The 21,706-nt window shown below is 40.1% G+C and overlaps 1 protein-coding gene and 1 pseudogene across 7 annotated transcripts in view; both read left to right on the top strand.

The window, feature by feature from the left end:
* ENPP2 (ectonucleotide pyrophosphatase/phosphodiesterase 2) overlaps window positions 1-21,706 on the top strand; it is a 106,903-nt gene that overhangs the window by 44,274 nt on the left and 40,923 nt on the right. For all 7 annotated transcript variants that reach the window (XM_032316066.1, XM_032316068.1, XM_032316065.1 and 4 more), the window contains exons 5-11: window positions 353-413; window positions 2,393-2,490; window positions 2,710-2,789; window positions 3,809-3,928; window positions 12,082-12,137; window positions 17,769-17,834; window positions 18,522-18,594. In XM_032316066.1, coding sequence (XP_032171957.1) covers window positions 353-413; window positions 2,393-2,490; window positions 2,710-2,789; window positions 3,809-3,928; window positions 12,082-12,137; window positions 17,769-17,834; window positions 18,522-18,594 — 554 coding nt within the window. The remainder of the gene's footprint in view (window positions 1-352; window positions 414-2,392; window positions 2,491-2,709; window positions 2,790-3,808; window positions 3,929-12,081; window positions 12,138-17,768; window positions 17,835-18,521; window positions 18,595-21,706) is intronic.
* LOC116575490 lies at window positions 9,979-12,068 on the top strand (annotated as a pseudogene).

The raw sequence follows: 21,706 nt of genomic DNA, 5'->3' as shown, positions 1-21,706 counted from the left end.
GGAGAAAAGAATGTTCCATTTAATGACCAAACAGTTTATTTCTGGAGGGAAACAAACATGAAATTTTGTTCACTGACGCCACTGGTGTTTTTATCTACAAACCATTTAGACTCAGAAGGCTCTCATAAACACCACTTGGGGCTATTAAATATTAGCTTTTCCATTATGTATGGGTGTACTTTAGTAAGCCAAACCAACACTGGACTTTATTTCAGAGTTTCTGTTTAGATGGTCTTCCATAAGCAAGGAGTATCCAGCAAGACAGGGACGGGGCCTGGGGTTGCGGTCTTTAGGGCTGTGGCTGGCATTGACCATGAGATTCACAAGTGAATTTACCCACTTTCCCTTATAGGAGAGACACACTGGGTAGATGACAACTGTGAGGAGATAAAGACCCCAGAATGCCCTGCAGGGTAAGTGCCTTTTATAAACATGATGAAGTTTTACATATTAGTTGATAAAACATCCCAGGAGGCAGATAGGTAAATGGTGACAAACAATGTAAAAGCTGAGATCATCTTATACAGGTAAACTTATACTCAAGTACTTGGAAGTGATTAATTCATCGAAAGCTAGAATGCACATCTTGAAGTAGTGCCTTTTTACTTTTATTTTTTTTAAGATTTCATTTATTTATTTGAGAGAGGGGGAGGAGCAGAGGAAAAGGGAGAAGCAGTATCCTTGCTGAGTAGAGAGCCTGACGCAGGGCTGAATCCCAGGATGCTGGGATCATGACCTGAGCTGAAGGCAGAGGCTTAACCACTGAGCCCCAAAGTAGGGACTTTTTAAAACCTTTTCTTCTATTGCCTCTGCACATATTAAAGATTGAATATCTCTATACTTCACCGTAACTGAAGATTTTACGAAGTGTATGTAAATACCGCCAGAGAAGGAAAGATACATTTCTGGCATTGATTTGTTATTTGTTATTTATTTTTTGGTGTTCTTTTTTTTGGAGTTTTTGTTTGTTTGTTTGTTTGTTTGTTTTTTCCTGGGAAGGCTGCTTCTGCCTTTTTGGGAAGGGGGGTGGGGAGGACTACAGAACTTCTCAAAAATATCATCCAAGCTGGTAACTCCTACTGGATGCTGCAGGAACTTGACAACTACTGATCGCTATGGTGTAGCCAGGCTTGAGTGACCCCCACAGCTCAAGGGCGACCAGCATGAGGCACTTACTACGCCTTCCAGGAAACTGCTGAAAATTCATGGACCCTTAAAATGCCTGGCAGAAAATAAATTATCAACAAGTGTGTTATCATGAATGTATTTTTTCAAGTGGATTTTTGTTTCTCAGCAGCATAGCCTGTGACGCAAAATTAAGATATTGTCTTGATTTTCATCTCCTCCTTTGGCTTTAATGAGCCACTTGTACCTCTTTGGACTTTCTGAATGGAATGGCCATCGTTTCTGACTGTTTAACATGTGTTCAGTTATTTTGGGGGGCAAAGCAGTCTAGCAGTAGAAGCCCTGTTAATGGAGAATAGTCACAACTATAATGAACTCTTCGATAGTATCATTCTATGTGCCTTATCTGTGACGCATCTGAAATACGCCTTATTTGTTATGTGGCTTCAATAAACTCAAGTCAAATATCAGGAAAAAATGTTTTCCTGCAGTTTAGTATTCTCAAGTCTGACCGGCCAATTCTGTCCTCAGACGATAACAGAGGACCTATTTGATCAGATCCTGCTCTAGTTAAATGAATCGTCTGGTCCTTTATTGATGAACTTTTTAAAGGTCTTCATCAATTTTGATTATTTTTAAAGTTATTTTATGATTAAACCTAAAAGAATTATTCTATAAGTTTTAGGGACAAGAGTGCCACTGCTATAAATTTTATGCTCATTTACTCATTCATTCATGTATTTGATAAGCATTTATTGAAGCCCTACTTAAAGGTCTATGAAATAGAAAGATGGATAAGACATAAAATATGCATCAAAATAATGTAGTATGTATGTGAATGAAAAAAGAGGTATGAATTAATATCTTAAAGGAATTCAGAAGTGTGAGCAGCCAATGTTATAGAAAAGGAAAACTTGAGGTGGGTTTTAAGGAATGAATAGGAGTTTTATGGGTAGCAAATTGGAAAGCACCTATTCCAGGCAAATAAAAAAACTTTATACGGTGTGAAAAACCTTGTTTGCAGTATGAGAGGCGGCAAGGGAAATCTGGAATCCAGTCCCTTCCCTGGCCATTTTATGACCTTGGTCACTTAACTCTGGACTTTGGTCATCACAAATGCCCTGTGGCTGGCAGCCCAGGCCTTAACCAATAGCCTCACTTGAAGTTTCATCTTGGAAACTCCTGGTCTCAGTTGTGCAGAATGAGAAGACACAATGGAAACTTTGTAGCAGGATGTTTTGTAAAGCTTAATATGTTATTCTTGAAGGTTTGTTCGCCCTCCGTTAATCATCTTTTCCGTCGATGGTTTCCGTGCATCATATATGAAGAAAGGCAGCAAGGTCATGCCTAACATTGAAAAGCTACGTAAGTCCTTTTCATACTGTATTCTCGTCAGTATCCATAATCTGCCCAGTGCATGCTCAGCTATGAGCTTTGAGAGCTCTGGACAAGTAGATGTAGTCTATTATTTGAAATACAGAAGTGATTGTAACTGAAGTCTTTGGTGGTTTCTGAAATGGAGTCCCATACGTGAAGTGACTCCTGTTGGGTCTCTTGTCCTAATGTCTGAAATTCTGTCCCTAGGGTCTTGCGGCACACACTCTCCCTACATGAGGCCCGTGTACCCAACGAAAACTTTCCCTAACTTATACACTTTGGCCACTGTAAGTATTTTTTCTGTCCTTTCTTTTTTTAAAAAAATTTAATTAATTAAGCAATTAATTTATTTGAGAGAGAGAGAGCACACGAGCGGGGTGGGGAAGGGAAGAGGAAGAGAGAGGAAACAGACTCCCTGCTGAGCAGGGAGGGAGGTCCCCATATGGGGCTCCATCCCAGGACCCCAAGATCATTACCTGAGCCAAGGGCAGATGCTTAACTGCCTGAGCCACCAGGGTGCCTCCTAAGTATTTTTTCAAAGGATGTAGATTCAAAGGGAGTGGGTGTAGATTTCATCCTGAAATGACTTAAAGGGTGATTTAAAAAAAAACATATTTCTCAGTGGTCCAGGAAAATCTGTCTGTTTGCTATCTTGTCTGCCTGAGCTGTTCACGGTAAGTGCCTTTTACAACTTTGTCAGGGACTGAACCTCATGGTCACTTCAAAACTGAAAACTTTTTTTCAGGTACCATTCTGTTTGAACACATACATTAAGCTTCTATCAGATACCACAGGATTTGTTTTGTTTATTTTCTGGGTTTTCAAATAAAAATATTGACTTCAGGGCATTTTGTTTTTGTTTTCAGATACTCCCAGTCCTACCTTGTTTTCTTCTTTAAAAACACAATTTATTTTGTTATTATGATGAATTTGAGGGGTTCTGAGGTAGAAGTAGAACTTAGGGAAAAGAAAAAGTGTATTTATAAATAGAAGCTTCTTTGGAGGCACATAAGTAAATATCAATCTGCAGGTTAACTTATTGCAATAAAAGTTATTATCATCTTACTAAATCGCAACAGTTAAAAAACCCCAAATATTAACTTTCTTATCATCCTGTTAAGTCTCTCAGATTGCTTATGATTAATAAGACAACATTCATGTTTGCTCAGACACACACAGTATCTTATATAAATTTGGAAATTAAATACTGCTCTAAAACTTCCTATGATAAGAAAATATATGATAGAACTCATATGTACAGATTATCATACTGGTAGTTTAACAGTAAATTTTCTTTTACACAAAGGGACTGTATCCAGAATCACATGGAATTGTTGGCAATTCAATGTATGATCCTGTATTTGATGCCACTTTCCATCTTCGAGGACGAGAGAAGTTCAATCACAGATGGTGGGGAGGTCAACCAGTAAGTCCTGCATTTTGTGTGTATGTGTGTCTGTGCACTGAACCATTTCATCCCCAAATTTTTACCTGCATAAAAGATGCATATAATTTCCTCAGACTTGGCAATGTTTCTGCCCTTTAGTGTTGTATATATATATCTGTGCACATAATACCTATATATATGTGTGTAAATAATGTGTATATTTCTATGTCCACGTGTGTCTCTATATAAGTGTGCATATGTGTAGGTGAGGTTATGATTATAAATGTGCCAGAGGATAAATGTCTTTATTAGATGCTGGTGATGGAAATGGTGATAGGAAGATGAATTTCAGAGACATTTTGAGGAAGGAATATATAGTCAGATCTTACTGATTTACTAGATTTAGGGGTATGATGAAAAAGAGAAGTGAATGATTAGGGCTACCCCCAAATTTTGGCCCAGGTACCATACGAACAGAGACAGAGAAACTTGCTGATAAGAAGGAGCTCAATGAACCCAATGGAAATTCATGAATTCTTTTGTTTAATTTTTTTTTGAAAAAAAATTTTTTTTTGAAATTCTTGGAAGTTACGTGTAAGTGGAACCCTATCTTCATTTTGGACCAGCAAATTAATACTTTGAAAGAACTCATCCTGTTTACTTCAGATCTAATGGACGGTCAAAAAGTAAAAAAAGGATGTAGGTGGCTTTTTACATCATATTTTTCCTATGACTGAATGCGAGGTTAGGCAACTTGATTTGGTCAGACATGAGCAAATGGGTAACGTGAGACAAGGTTGTTGAATGTGTAGAATTGAACCAAGGGCACATGCCCCAGGGTAAAAGGGCCAAGATCCCCACAGGAACACAGCCCAGTATACACAGCCAATGAAAAACATGTAGAAGAAAGAAAAGAAGAAGAAAGACAGCAAATGGTCCCACCTTATGTCAACTCTGACTGGAGGCCACGACCTCCCGGAGCTCTGGTTAGGACAGAGGACTGAGACCCTTGTATATCGGCCATGACATGCAGATGGCCATTGTCTGCACACGTCCGTGAATCTACCATCCCCGAGCAGTTCCATACCCAGAAATCTTTGCTCCAATCTGCGGGCAAGCTAGAGAACAAAAAGTCAGAAAAAAATGGTATTGCTTTGATTAAAGGTCATTCATGATTACAAAAATAGATGCATGCCTAACAAAACCGTATGCAAAGCTAAACATAGGCTTCTCATTTAAAAAAAAAAAAATAAGTATTGGAAGACTCCTTGTATGTCTGTAAAGTGTTTCTTTATAGTAGAGGTTCTGATTCTGCTGTCTTTGTTCAGGCTGGACTCCCAGAAGTCTGTGATGACCTGAGCTGTGAGCTTAGTGAAATTGGTTTACAGGTTGGATTTCACAAAGTTTACGATAGAGGAACATTTTATGTGTAAATAAAATTATTAACATGAGAGTTCTGTCAAGTATTGCTCATTGGTTTTTTATATTCATTTTGTCATGGAAACAAAGTTGCCTGAGGAACCACACAGGAGATAGAGAGCAATAGTAATTTTATCAAATTGGATCACCTTACCCCAAGTGTTGACATTAGTTTCCGTCTGGGTTGGCGTGGCTCAGAAGATCCGTCCACACCTTCACTAACTTCTGCAGAAACAGAGCAGAGGGAATGCCGCTAAGCTGCCCAATGGGATGAAGTCGTTTTCAATTCTGTTTGCCTCTTTCCTGATTCTCAATGTTGACAGATTTGACCAAGTTTAGTGTTTTCCTAGTGTTGACAACGACTTACAGTGGAATCTGTACTTCGGTCTTCTTCTTGATTTGTATTTCTATCTTCTTGAACAAAGGGGACACCATAAAAATTTCAAGGAACATAGAAATTATAATAATTATATATAATTATATATATATGATCATATATATAATTATAGTAGCTATAATTTAAACATGTATTTATTATTGAAATTAAGCATATACAAAAAATATAGTGACAGAAACTGTAAGGAACTACAGAATAAGAAACTAGAAATATTAGAAGAAGAGATGAGCCTTAATAAATGTTTCTCAGGCATTTATCCCATCCTCTCAGAGGCTTCTGCATTTCCCAAAATCACCAGTGGAAAAAAATAACTGGGGTTGAGAAAATATTTATAAAAATCTTAGGTAATGAAATTAAACTCAGTTTATTTTTACTGAATGATGAAACCATGAAAGACATTTGGCTAAATAAGAAAGGAGTCAGAGTAAATGGTAAATAAGAACCACTCTAATCCTACTTTAAAATTTAATAGATGGAGTGAGGCATTTGTATATCATGCATCTGAAAATTTGAATCTTACATTAGGCTTCCAAAAATAATTTATTTAATTTAATTTCGTCCCTCCCCCCCTTTTTTTTTTGTAGCACAGATATAGCCATTTTAGCCAATTCAGGTCTGCTTTTAATCTGTTAGTCCTCCCAATGGGCTATTAAAAGTTGTCATTCACTTTATGATGCTACAGTTCTCATACATATTTTAATGGGATTCTTTTTGTTGTTGTCATTGCTTTAAAATTATACTCGGTTCTTATTATGACAGTACGCTACATACTTTTACTGAAATTCCTTAAGCGTGTTCATTTCTTTGAAAAATCTCTCCGCTCTAATCCTGCAATTACCGAAGATATCTCAGTGGGAAATTCTCTGTTTGGTTTAAATCTGGACTCAGCAAAGTGGACAATGAATGAGACTCCCTACGAGACTCCAACTCCACAAAAGATGGGGATTTGAGAAGCCCAACACCCCCCACCTTCAACAATGCAAGTCCTCCGAAGCCACAGTTTCTAGAGCAAGGCGTTTCCAGGAAGAGCAGGTGCTTTCTTACCACTCCTCGAGAGGCTTGGTCTGCTGTTGCGTCTGCCAGCAGCGGTCACGCAGTGAGTTGGTCCGGAGACCACCCTCGTGAACTACTGTAGTGGGAAAATGCAAGAACGATGGCAAAGAGAAGCAGGGTGACATTAGAGCAGGCATGAAATTCCGGTCCTAAAGGGTTGGCTTGATGGAAAGGGCCAGTCATTGTTTACCTCTCTTCCTGCCTAGTTCATTATCCTGCTAGTGGGAGGTTTTGCTGTCTTTTCAGGAAAATTTTACTTTTTACTTATTCTGTTGTTTCTTTCCTATAGATTGCTATAAATCTGGGCTTCTCTCCCCCTCTTTTTACTGTATCCTAAGGTACTTAGGTTGGACTCTGCTCTGCACTGAGGGGTCTCTAAGCTCACTTAGCCGCTTTGCTCCTAGACTCCTAGTTATCTTTCAAATTTCAGTTGAAATATCTGTCCCCAGGCGGTCACTAAGCTCCTCCAGCCCTGGCTAAGCTCAGGGACCCTCTTTTGGGTTTTCACATTATTTCTGTCATAAATGTGACCATATGTTTTTGAAATTTAGACTTTGGACCCCAAGGGGGTACAATCTCTTTATTCTCAGGCTGTAATCCACAGCCTGATGCATTCAGGGACCCCACTACTGTGTCCTGGATTGAACTTGAACTGGACCATATCTGAGGCATGTTTGCCTGTACTTTTTCCTTGTAGTTTATCAGTCACTGTCTTCAGGCCCTAAGCACTTCCAAAGAGCCACACAGGCTCACAGTCTGCTCTGCTGCAACCCCAGTCCTCATATGGTAGCTTGTTCTGATCTGAATCTCAGTAAGTGATTTCCTACAGCAGATGCTACAGCCCCAGCCATCTCTCTGGTCTCCCGGAATTCCATTCATCCTGGCTCTGTGCTTTTGAATGCAAAGGAATCATTTCCCTGCGAAGAACTGCTAGAAACACTACAATAGTAGCTCATGTCTTTCAAAAACTTCTTTGCTTATTTTGTTTTTCAAAACTTCTCCCCTTCTCCTATTCACATTTAATTTAATGTGATCGTGTGTTGGATTTCACACGTAAATCCTCTGATTCCAATGAGAGAGCATTTTTTAAAAAAATTCCTAATAACCTATCAAGTAGGTACAAAAATTTTCCCACTTGTTCCCTCTTCAAAATGTCATAACTAAGACATAAGTGTTGAAAGCTGCCTCTAGATAAAGCAGAGCAATGGAGAATTATTGGCATTAAAGGTGGGGAAACCAAACCAGTGTCCTGTCAGGTTATTTTTGTTGTGCTGTTTTACCAGTCTTGGGGGAAATTTATATTCATTCAAATTCAGAGAAATACTGATTCCCTTTTCTCTGAATTAATAAGGAACTTGAAACTTCTCTCTCTCTCTTTCTCTAATAGCCCCCGAAGCTTAGTTTCAACTTTTTTTTTTTTTAAACAACATTTTAGTGACTTTTTTCCTCTGTAATTACTAGAATTAATTTCTGTGTTCAGAAATATAATATATACATATGACCTACCAAGTAGCTTTTAGAGCTACTTATGATCTGATTTAACTTAAGAATGTCATGTTTCAATCTCCCACCATTTGCTAAACCCTGACAGAATGGCTGCATTACCACGAGGATCCCTTTGTTTGAGGTTTTTAAATGTTTTAAAATTTTAAATATTCTTCCATTTGTTCACTTTTTGCGCTTTTCTGACCATGCTCCCACTTTTCTTTTGGAAAATATGGCCAATATGATTTGTACCAAAAAGCAGAAAGAATGTTTTTGCTTCCTTTTTTTTGAGAAGAAATAAATTTTTAAAAAATGATTTATTTATTTATTTGAGAGAGACAGAGTGTTGGGGGGCTGGGGAGATGAGCAGAGGGAGAGGGAGAAAGAATCCTCAAGCAGACTCCCTGCTGATCACTGAGCCTGCCATGGATTCAATCCCAGGACTCTGAGATCATGACCTGAGCCAAAATCAAGAGTCAGACGCTCAAACAATTGAGCCATCCAGGTGCTCCAGAAAAAAAAATTAAATTAAATAAAAGAAAATACACACACACACACATATATACACATACACATATAAAATTAGATATGTAAACAATTGTATATAAATAAATATATATATAAATAAACAATTACCATTTAATTGTCTTCCTGGTTTGCTTGCTTCTTACAGTTGACCTTTTTTTTTTTTTTTTCTAATTACAAAGATGTTAATTGTCACTGTAAAAATCTGGGGAAGTGCACAAAAGTATAAAGGGCATATGACCCTAACTTTACCCTTGGGAACATTCTAGCATACTCCCTTCTGCCACTCTCTCTCCCCGTGCTCTTTCCTTATACCATTGCAAAGATCCTTCTGGTGCTCTTTTCCTTGTGCATTGCTGAGCTAAAGGTTACCCATAGGGCTTCCTGTTGCCCAGATAACACAAACATCAGCATAATTCTACAACATAACTTTTGAAAGTGCGAGCTCATGATTTGGCAAAATTGCATTAAAAAATTTCTGTTAGAAAACCCCAGATTAATCTTATATTTCGCAACTGCAGGATAATGCCTAGTACAACTTCTTTGTAAATATGAAGGCACTGGATTTTGTATGCAGTTGTTTGGATAGGAAAACACTAGCGTGAGTCTCTGAAATTAAAGTAAGTTTGGAAATAGATCATTTAATGTAAGAAACTGGTTGGGGCACCTGGGTGACTCAATTCGTTAAGCATCTGACTTTTGATTTAGCTCAGGTCATGATCTCAGGGTCATGGGATCCAGAAGGCAGGTGAGGGCTTCAAGCTGAGACGGGAGTCTGCCTGAAATTCTCTCTGTCCTTCGGAACCCCTCCTTATCCTCCTCTCTCTCTCTCTCTCTGTGTGTGTGTGTGTGTGTGTGTGTGAGAAATGGTCTCTCTGGGATCTGATGTGGTTTTGAGTCACTTGGTGGATGCCCAGCACTTAGTTTTGACTGAATCTTGACAGTAGGGTTGCTGCCAATGAGAAAGAATGGATGTGCCCAGGCCTGGCCATGACCTTTCCTTATGGGCCCAGCTTATGCCTCCCCCAGAAGATCTGCCCCAGTCTCAGATGACCAATGCAAACTCTACAAAGCAAAAGGGTGCATGGCAAATTTCTTTCTACTTCCCTGACATTGCATTTTCTCAGTTTCCAGAGGCAGTTGGGGTCAGTAGGGGACGGGCTCATGTTCTCTTGCCAGAGGTGGGATAGAGCACAAGGTTTGAAACTTGGTAGACCACGTGGACCAGCAGCAAACCACCTACACTCTAGAAGAGTCCCTGGGTATCATTAGGCTCGGTCTAGATGAACAAATTCATATGGAAATGAGAAAGGACAGAGAAATTTGAGGCAGATTACATGCTTATGGTCAACATTTAAATATGATACTGGAAACTGTGGAAGAAACTGTGACTACTGTAGAAATTGATGAGAAAACACATGGAGATATATAGATCAATAAACTGGAATATTCCCGATGCTCTTTGTTTGGGGAGATGGTGTTGTACTAATTGCCCTCTCTGAAGAGTTAGCTGAAACAAAGAATTTACCGTGTATGGAAAATGGGAGATTTGCATGATTGCATCTTCAAGTGTAGAAGACATTCAAAAGAGAACCCTGCCCAGATTTTGAGATTAAGAAATAATGACCAAGGATTCTTCCACTCCCAAAATGAGTTGGCTTGAAGATAACTCAAAAATTCATAAACTAAAGGGATCTTTTTTCCCCTAACCCTTTCAAAAATGTGATCACCAAGGGAAAAAAAAAAAAAAAAGAATGAATTCTGGTTGAAACGAAATGAATTTTGAATCCTGGTTGGCCTGCGGAACAGCATGTCAGAGTTTGTCTGTAAAGCAGACGGATGCTCTGAACTAAAGTCTGGAAGGGCAGTCAGAGCCATCAGAGATCCTTATTGCTATGACCCATCCCTATGGGATGAGGGCACCACCTCCCCCATGCTGGTGTTCCCAAGGCAGCTCACACCTCCTCCAGTCTGAGAGAGTTCTCCAAGCTCTCCTGCCCATCCCTTACTTGCCAACTGCAAGAGCTATGATTCTGCCAGGCTGGAGATCTTCAGTCCTTCCTCTGGGGTTTGGGAATCTGCAGAATTCCCCAAGGCCGGATGTCTCAGACCCTTCCGAAGACATAGCCACCCTCATGGAAACACCACAACTCCCATTTTTCCCCTTTCCTCAAACCCCAGAGGTTTCCCCTGGAGTCTGTAAGACCCCCTGGAAGTTTGGATACAAGGAAACCTGAAAAGGGACTTGCTGCAATTCCTAGACCATTTCTGCTTGGGTCTTATAACAAAGCAGCCACATTTCCTGCTTGCCTCCTGAGGAGTGGGGGGAAGGTTCTTTGTACACACTTATGTTCATTGGGACACTGGCCATCCTAAGCTGTTCTTAATGTTCCTAGAATAAGTGGATTATATTTCTTTCCATTGCATCATAATTAAGATTAAAATTGATCCAGCGGTCACCAAATGCTAAGACACTGCTTTAAGGACTTTAAAAGTATTAACTCATTAAAGCTTAGAATAATCCCACGTGCTTGGTAATACTATCTACATTTTAAAGGAAACCAAAGCCCAGAGAGCTTAAGGAACTCACTGGAGGACTGCACCATTGGTAAGTGACAGAGGCAAGGCTTAAAACCCAGTGATCTGGTTGCAGAGCTCAGGTTCTTAACCACTGAATCTTCTGTGCCCTACAACATGTGCTGGAAAGAATATTTTAAAAGCCTCAATGAAATGCTTGGTTCCCCTAACTTATCCCAGGAGCTTATTCCTTAAATTCTATTTATTGAAAGGCTAAATAAAAGATACATGAGAAAATCCAGGATAAAAAATAGCTTTTTTTTTTTTCTTTTCATCATTTTCATTCACCTTGTTTAAAACAAGACGAAACTAAGTTCCAAGATTCTGGCATCTGTGTACCATTGGGGTTCTCCTCTGTTGGCTTTCAATAGTACAGGAAACATATGGTCCACTCCTGGGTCCTTTGATGAGCAGAATTCCGTCATAGAAGTGAAATGTTCAAAACAATGATCAGAAAAGACAGGTAAAGAGAGACTTTTGAGATGAAATAAGAGTTAAAAATGCCACTAGGATCACAGAACAGTTTTTGAAAGCTTTTGCAGAGAATGTATTAAATGGCATTTATGAAAATAATGATTCTGACTTCCAGATGTGAAAAGTGAATGATTACAAATAATGTGAAATTTATGGTGGGATGTGGGTAAAGTATAAGATATCTGACCTAATATATTTTAAAAACTTCTTCTTTGACAAAAACTCAGAACATTTTATAAGCCTCTTATATTTTCCTCATTAGCTATGGATTACAGCCATCAAGCAAGGGGTGAAAGCTGGGACATTCTTCTGGTCGGTGTAAGTTATCTTTTTTTGTTAATGTTTGTAAAATCGCAGTCATGATTTAGCTGATGACACAGGAACTCAGTTTGGTTTTACTTCAGTTAAATCTAAAAGAACTCGAGCTGTTAAATATTTTCTGATTAGAATGATCTCCCAAGTATTTTTTTTAGAGGTCTTCTCTCTCTCTTTTCCCCCCCATCGTTTCTTAACAGAATGTAAAGAATATTTTCTCTTCTTGTCATCCTAAAGATTTTTCTGTCCCTGTTGATTTTGGTAACTTACCACCTGGGGAATGTATGTTTCTCTTAGACTGTTTATTGCTGGGGTTTGCATTATCATTTTCTTTCAATATATTATGACTTGCTATATTTATTTTGGCTGACAACATTAAAAGTCTAGTGTGGTCTCAGACAGCTGATGTAGAGGACTAGAGATTGGAAATTCCAGATAGGAGACAAATGGATTTCCAATCCATTTTCCACCAAACACTAGGATTTCCCTAATAAGAAAAATGGAACTACTTCTTTTCCCCACAGAGGCAATGGGGTATTAGTAGTTAACGTTCATAAAATAGTCTTATGATGAAACTTACCTAATAAAAGTGTCAACATGTTGATTATTTTTAAGGCTCCTTAGTAAGAAAAGGAATCTGTTTCAACTTTCATGGGGATTTTGTTCCCACTGAGATGTTCTTTCCATTTTTTTTTTTTTTAACCACCTAAAGCTCTTTCCATATTTGCCTCTTATGCCTTAACAAAAATCTGACTATTCTATAATAGTAGTGTGCTGAAAGCAATCACAGGTTCACATTAATCCAGAATGGGACCGTCTATTTCTCCAAATTTGGGAATAAAAGTAGCTTTTTCAGATTTGAAGGACTAAATTGAAATTGGGTGTGGTGATTTGAAGGTAAGACAGTGACCTTGTAAAAGTCTCCTTTTCCTGCCTTTTTTTTTTTTTTTAAAGAGGTTTTTTGAGTTGAGAATTAAGTGTGGGTATGTTAGAAATGACACGTAAATGACATGTTGATCTACCAATTTAACCCTGGACCGTCATAGATGCTTACAGAAATGATTTCTTCTGCCCCACAACGTACTTGTTTGGCAGAATGGAAAGAGGCCAATAACATAATTAATACCTAGTCCCCACCCTGGCCCCCCGAAACTGTTGCGGAGCTTCATTGAAAAGGCCCAGTGTTCTGATTTTGAATGGTAATTTCCTCCACCCATTTCAAGCTACTTCTAAGAAGGTAGCTTTTGTGTGCTCTAAACATGTCTTTAGTTTTGCTTTGCTTTCCAGGCTATTGTTCTTTTGTCTCTGTATTCTGGGAGGGACTTGGAGTCAGTTTTTCCCTTTCTTTCTTTCTTTCTTTTTTTTTTTTTTTAATCTTTTTATAACTAAACAACAACAACAAAAAAAAACAAGCCAGGGTTTTACTTTCAGTTATTTAATGAAATATACATCCGGGGAATCCACGCATGGTACATTCTGAAAATTCCTAAATTTAGAACCAGATTTAGACCGCAGACTTAGACTCTGAAGGCCATCTTTTTAACGTGGCTCAGGACTGCAACCTAGAATTATTCTTGCTTTTTACATGATAACATTTTATTTTTAAAAATTTTTTAAAGATTTTATTTCTTTATTTGACAGACAGAGATCACAAGTAGGCAGAGAGGCAGGCAGAGAGGGGGGGGGAAGCAGGCTCCCTGCTGAGCAGAGAGACCAATGCGGGGCTTGATCCCAGGACCCTGAGATATGACCTGAGCGGAAGGCAGAGGCTTTAACCCACTGAGCCATCCAGGTGTCCCTACATGATAACATTTTATTCTAAAGTCATCCTCAGCTGATGCCCCATTACATTGCGTGTGTGTGTGTGTGTGTGTGTGTGTGTGTAAATTCATGTTCAAAGGCAGTAATTCCCTGAATGTACGCGTATTTACATTGGTTCTAATCCCCACCTTGCCAGTTCATAGTCTGCTGACTGTGGGACAAGTAGTTAAATCTCTCAGTATATTAATGTCCTCATCTTTAAATGGCAATGAGAACATCTTCATCATAGGGTGTTGTGAAGATGGCATGGGCTAACTTATCGAAAGAGAGTAAGAGGGTCCTTAGTACATAGAAAGTAACCGATAAATGGTATTTGTTTTCTAATTCACATCATCTCTTTGGACATTGACTGGGCAATGAGGATATGTGTCCTGAGGTAATTTGTCCCCCCTGAACACTAAATACCTCATCTAGCCCTTCATTTTCCATTCCTCCTTTAAAAAAAAAAAAAAAAAACTTAAAAAAAATTTAATTTATTTATTTGAGAGTGACAGAGAGCATGCACGTGAGAGAGAACGAGCAGGCAAGGGGAGCGGCGGGAAGAGGGAGAAGCAGGCTTTCTGCCGAGCAGGGAGACCCATGCGGGACTCAGTCCCAGGACCCCAGGATCACGACCTGAGCCTGAGGCAGATGCTTAACTGACTGAGCCATCCAGTCAGTATTATCTTTTCCAACCATGTCTGACGTACTTGGTCTCCTGACAACTTCTCTATCAAACAGTGATGGTGAAGACAACAGCATGAGCTCCATTTTCCTTTCTGTTTGGGCTCACAGGCTTCCTTTGCCACGTCGGTTTGCGCTGTCTCTGTGTTGGATTTTAAACACTAATGGCGGGGCACCTTGTTGGCTCAGTGGGTTAAGCCTCTGCCTTCAGCTCAGGTCATGATCTCAGGGTCTTGGGATCAGGCTCTCTGCTCTCTGCGGGGAGCCTGCTTCCCCCCCTCTCTCTGCCTGCTGCTCTGCCTACTTGTGATCTCTCTCTGTGTCAAATAAATGAATAAAATATTTTAAAAAAAAAACACTAGGCTAAAAAAAAACATGGCTAGGGCCCATGTCTTTTTGGTTCCTGGGATAATCTCATAGAGATAATCTAGAACTCCTAGGAAAGTTCAAGACCACTCTGTCCACGTCCTCATTGGAGAGATTAGGACACTGGGGCTGAGAGAAGTAAAGTGTTGTGCCCAGGATCATACTTAGGAAGGATACTCAGTCTTCTACAGTGCCCCTCTCCGGGTCTTACCAGGCGCACACACACTCAGCCCCTGCCCAGAAGTGACAATCCCGTCCTTGTCTTCCTAAACAGAGGACTGTGACTCTTCTGTAAGGGTCTTTTTAGTAGGAGTATTTTGTATCTTTATTCACATTCACACAAAAGCCTTGAACATCACATATGTTGAACAAGTATGTCACGAATGAGTGTGTCGTCTCTGTGGACCAGTGAAGCCAGTACATGAAGACAAAAGCTAACGTTCTCTAAACTCAATGTCCTGGGCACTATCCGAAGTGATTCACATATGTTCTCTCTGTAAATCCTTACAACAAACTTATGAGATAGGAATTATTATTGTCCTCATTTTATAGAGGCCCTGAAAGGTTAAATAACTTGGTGAAGTCTCATCACCAACATACATTGGAGTCAGGATTTAACCCCAAACCTTCTGGCCTTGGGGTGGACACTTTTATTCCTTGCTCACCACTGGACAAACCCCATATCTAGCAGAGGTGTGAGCAGGTGTGTGTTGTGAGCGCCACACAAATTCCATTAGCTTGTGTTTTTCCACTGGCATCAAGCAAGTCCGTCAGAGTCCACGTTTGTGACTTAACACCGATTACACAATATGAAGCAACTTGTAGGTAGGTAGGCAAGCGAGGTAAAATGGAAGCGCAACAGCATTTGCTTTTTTCTAAGTTAGGAAAGAATTCTAAATATGTAATTATTTTGTCCAGATACAGGGGATTTCTGAGGCTGCTGAATTAAATACCTGAAGTGATTAATGCGGCTTTGCTGTGCCTAGTCCTAATTCCATTATAGCATATAATAAACAGGGGCCTGTTTATTCAAGGGCATTGGATTTTGTTTAAATTAGGACTCTTTTTCTGGGCTGGTGGGATGGTCCTCGTCTGAGAGGGGGCCAGAGGAATGACAAATGTCCCATCTAGGAGTTGGCGAGTGTGGCTGGTAGAGGGTGGACATAGGGGAAGAGCTCCAGGGTTAGCGCTCCTGCCGGCTGGAGGTTTCTGCCTTGGAGAAAGATGCGTCTTTCCCGTGGCTTGGCCTTGTTCACATCCACCAAGAGTAGAAGTGTAGATCGCTCACCAGCATCCCACAGGAAGTTTTCAGTAGAGTTTATTTTTTAGAGTAGTTTCGGGTTCGTAGCAAATTGAGCAGATGGTACAGAGAATCCTCATAGACCGCCGGTCCCCACGACACATGCTCACCATTATAGTGTCCCCTACCAGAGTCGTGTGCGTGTGTGTGTGTTACAACCCATGAACCCACACTGACACATCATTACCCCCTGGGGAACGTAATTTATGCTAGGGCTCACTCTTGGCCGCAGCCATTTTTAGTAACCATGGTTAAACTTGGGCTTTAGTTTGAGTTTGCCATAAACAAGTTCTAACTCCCGGTCTCAGATGGGGGAGCAGAAAAGCCCGTGGTGCTCCTTGTTAGGAAACAGAAAACCAGTCTCCCCCATAAATAAAAACATTGCTCTGCGCATGAACGTCTTAACGAAACTCAGCCCCGGCTCCGGTGCTGTCATGTTAGCAGAGAGCCCTTAAAGCTGGTGCCAGATCTCGGGTAATTATATTTCAACAGAGGAATGAGACTTAAACACAAAAGTCATTGTGGATGAAGATTATACCCTTTTTGTCAGTCTCATAATTATATGGGCCTGTTCTTGATAGATTTTTATAGAGCTAGAAGAGAATCTCAAGACTACCTTTCCTAACCCCTTATTTTATAGAGGAAGAGTGGCGTTTCAGATTAACATTTCGAAAGTCATATAGGTCTTTAGAGTTAGAATGATAACTCATGATCATTAATAAAAATTAAAAATTTTTTGGAACATACTATGTGGTAGGCACTGGACTTGCCCTTTTCCCTGGGTTGTCTCATTTTTTAAAAGACTTTATTTACTTATTTGAGAGAGAGGGTGTGCGTGTGTGCATGAGGTGTGGAGGAGCAGAGGAAGAGGGAGAAGCAGGCTCCCTGCTGAGCAGAAAGCCCCATGCGGGCTCCATCCCAGGACCCTGAGATCATGACCTGAGCTGAAGGCGGGCACTTAACTGACTGAGCCACCCAGGTGCCTCTGTCTTGTCTTATTATATCTTCACAGTCATCTTTCTTTTATCAATAAGTAAACTAAGGCCCGGAGAGGTCAAAGTGGCATAGAGGTCAAGTGTGGTCACCGCCCCAGCAAGATGCTGACTGGGGATAAATGTTCTGGTCCCTCTGTGGGCACAGCTGATGGCTTTACTCACTCAATGGTGAGGTTTCTGAGCCTGGGGTCCTTTCCACTTATAGCAGAGTCTCTGATCAATGGGGCAGGTTCCGCATTTGACTGTGAACCAGAGTTTCTGGTCTCTCTAATGCGACAGAGGTTGAGCCATACAGTATGTTGCAGATGGATTGGAAGTTTAAACACGAATTCGAAAGAGGGCCTTTTGCAACAAGGAAGTGAAAACAGGTGGTAGTAGATAGAGAGCCCTTGGCCTGGCTACCAGAGCAAGGACTAAGCAGGCTGGAGGGTGTAGAACTGTGACCTCACCTCATGTTTGCTTGTTATGATCTCCCCCACCCCACACCAGGGTCATCCCTCATGAGCGGAGAATATTAACCATTCTGCAGTGGCTCACCCTGCCAGACGACGAAAGGTATTTATTGCTGTCCCCCTGACTTGCCCTCTTTCTTCTTTCTAGCACATTTCCCTCCTTGGTCAGAACAGGATGAGGACTAGATGGGCACGGTCGAGGTGTGGGATTCCTAAGTTTTGTGGTTCTCAGCCTTGAGCCTTAGTTCCCTAAGAAAGATATGGTGACATAGACCATAGGGGACCCCTTAATTATAGGGGTTAGTACAACTGTTCATCCTGGCCACTACAGCAGAGCTCTGGGGGGTTCCTGGCTTTGATAAATGAGCCAGCAGCAGCCTCCCAAGGACTAGGGAAGCAGTAAGACTGAGTTCTCCCTCTAATGGAGATGTTCGTTCAGGCCGCTGGCCCTGTGGTCCATGTGACTTTCCACTGGGCTCTATTATCTTGAGGATCAAAGACCTGAGTATGCGTTCAGATAATCCTTTGTGACATTTGCTCCCTGAAGGTGGTACCAGGCAGTTAGCACAGTGGGGGTAGTGGAGGGGGTGGTAGATGTGGAAAGAATAGAATCCCCTCCTGTCCCCACACCCCAAGAAACAAAAGAGATCTTTTCCGTGTTAAGATTAATAGTGGTTGGGAGATTACTTAACTAGATTTGAGAGGAGTTTTTCTCAGTGTGGAGGGATACTTGATATTCTTTGCTATCTGTGGTTTGGGGGAGATTCTGAACCTTCCAATTTCCCCGCAGGCCTTCGGTCTATGCCTTCTATTCCGAACAACCTGATTTCTCCGGACACAAATATGGCCCTTTTGGCCCTGAGGTTAGTAGCTTATCATCTTCCTGAGGAGAACCTGGGCCCCCGGGCTATTGACTGGATTTCTGGATTTGTATAAAGTCTCTTGGGTATTTGCATCTGCAGGTTTATATATAGTCAAAGAACTACAAGATTAAAAACATTAAAAAAAAAAATCTTAAACACACCTACTTCTCAAACTACAAGATTAAAAAACATTTAAAAAAATCTTAAACACACCTACTTCTTAAGCAGGAATTTCTGTTCCGATTGATTTGCTATTCAAACCTAGCCTAAAGTTGGTGTTCATACGAGGGGTATGTGCAATCCCTGAAGGCATCAGAAGGCAGGGGATCAGGAAAGGTTGGCATTTGCCATCCCTGGCTTAGGAATGGAAAGGCATCTGAGGTTGAAACTTGCAGTACAAAACACTCAAGCTGAATTTCAGTTCCCTTGAAAGGATTATGCATTTCAGAGAAGGTAGGTCAGCTAAGTAGCCCTAATAGCCTTAGCAGGTACAATCAACCTGGCATCTGTTCTAGCACTGGACACTTTTTTGTTTGATAAATTTTGACACAGGGACATAGACACCTGTGAAGCCATCACCACAATCAAAACTGTGAACATATCCATCACTCCCCCAAATGAAAGTGATCATTAATTAAGGGAAATGTGCTACTGAACGAATCTATTTAGCAGAGCAATGTAATGCCCTTTTCTCCAACAGTCAGGAATCTCAGTTGAAAACCATCTGTTTGTTAGACGCTAACCAGTCGAATTTCAAATTCAGAGATGGGAAGAAGAGGAGGGCTGTAATGTATGATGTCCCTCAGTCATCTGGAGATGGAAATCTTCCTGGTGTTGCAGTATAGATCATTTTAAGACAGGATGGGATTTGCACATCTAAAATGGTTTCCATCTCTCATTCTAACTAGAGTGGTGAGGTCTACATCAATGCTTGAGCTTGATTGGGGAGGAGAAATCATTTCAAAAACTCTGCTGACGGAAACTGCCTCCCATTCTCTAATAGCCTATAATAGCACCATTGATGATAATTAAGTTCATTGTGTTCAGCATAAGATTGAGTAAGAAACATAGAGAAGTATGTCTTGGTTTAAATATTTTTGAGCAAAATGCAGCATATGTAGCTAAAGGCAGTAAATACTGTATATACCAGAAATACCCAAGTATTTTTGAATGTTTGAGCATCAATGCTGTGGTGATTTTTTTCAAACACTGCAGAGTAATGGCTATGTGAAAGCATTCTTGGTTTGCCTTAAATCATTGCAGCTCTATAAGTCTGATGCTCTTTTTCCTCTCCCTTTGATGTTTAACGAGTGTCACATGATTATGAAACACAAATGATAAAATGAGATAAACATCTGTATGAAACGCAAATCCTACTCTTGCCAGTGCAAGCATGGCTGTTTTATCTTTAGGATAACTTTCTTTGAGATTAATCTAAAGTGAACCAAAGGAACCACATTTTATTAAAATGTTAAAAAAAAATCCTAAGCAGTTCCATGTGCCTTATTTAAAAGTTGAACTTTGCTTGGATAATAATGTCCCTTAGAAGATGCTATGGCTTAGGCAAGCCAGAGGTTGGTATAACCACTCTCTTAAAAGCAGGATGTTGGTACCTAAAGAGATATGGGGTGGCTCAGGTCACCTGGCCTTTAAGTGGACTTAGGGGCAGAATCTTAGAGCTCCTGGGTTCTTCCCATGGAACCCTTTAAACCTCCAGGAGATGAGCAGAGCGGTCAGGTAAACAGAAGATATTCAGACAGAAGATATTCTTCTGTTCTATTCAGACAGAAGATATTCTTTAGGTCAAAAGTTAGCTTTTTACATTATGAACAGGTGGAACTCTCACAGTCCTCAGTTCTTTGAAAGTTATACAGCTCAGCAATAAGCATTCGTAACCCGCAAACATCCCTGGATTTCTCATACATGTAGTTCCGTTGTAATTAACATACTTGAAAGTGTATGTGCGTGTGTGTGTTTTAATCAAGAAATAAAGCGAAAAGCTTATTTTTTTTAAGTGCTGAGCAGTCATAATAGAACACAGTAGAGGATGCTTGAATTTGTTGTTAATGATGGCACTGTGCTTAGGGTTGCTCAGAAATATACAGAGATTTTTCCCCCCCCTCTAGAAGTTTCGAATTAAGACTTGGAAATATTCATGCTATTTTCTTTCTAATATTAATACTTCTTGTAAGCTGGAATATTCTCATATATCCACTGGGTAAAACACTCTTAATTAGATATTTTGGAATGTATCTTCAGTTCTGGTTAACCTGGAAACCTGGCCACTTTCTACTGGTAAGGCAAGGAATGTTTTCAGATTTCAACTCTTTTTCGTTTGGTTCTAGGAATCTTATTTTTAATGAGTGAAAAGCAAAACTGTTTACACTTTAAAAACATGAAACCAAAAAAAGCCAGCAAAACCTCTTTTCTGTAGTCGACTAATTGGTTTCTGTCAATTATATACATGTGGTATATGAGTAAAGACTTTACGAGCCAAAATATTATTTATAAAATCAGTGACATGTCATCATTTACATCTAAGGAGAAAATACCTTATATCTGAAGTTGAACTGAAGAAATTCAGTCTGGCAGAATATTACATGCTATGATGCAGTTAAAAATCTGTGCTTTATTTGCTTACTATCTGAGTATACTTTTTTCAGGATGATTCTCAAAGGCTATTAAATGAGATGACCAAACAGTGGGCTAATAGCCGCAAGAAATGGTGTATTGCTCCTGGTTTCGTAGTGTAATGGTGAATGTTCAGAAACATGCTTGCTTTTGATTATTGGCTCAATCTTTTTCTCCTTGACCTTCTCTGCTTTCTCTATGACTCCTTGTTCGGCTGCTGTTCCAGGCCTAGAGGCAGAGCTTTGGCTGGCTAGTTTCTACCTTCAGATGGCAAAGTATCCTTCTGAAAAGCAGGGAAATTTGCCCCTCTACCTTCCATTCTCCTAATAACCTCAGGCTAAATCTTCTAAGTCAGACTAAAGTATGGCTGGTCAGTGAAGACTTAGCTTTCGTCTACCTCTAACATTCGAAGAAGAAACTACCTGAGATGTAATCCTTGGATGAAAACTCATTTTGACTAAATTCCGTTTCTCCCACTGCT

Source organism: Mustela erminea, chromosome 16 (genome assembly GCF_009829155.1).
Source record: "Mustela erminea isolate mMusErm1 chromosome 16, mMusErm1.Pri, whole genome shotgun sequence".
Taxonomy (NCBI): domain Eukaryota; kingdom Metazoa; phylum Chordata; class Mammalia; order Carnivora; family Mustelidae; genus Mustela; species Mustela erminea.
The sequence above is the reverse complement of the archived record's forward strand: the minus strand, read 5'-3'. Positions and strand labels throughout refer to the sequence as shown.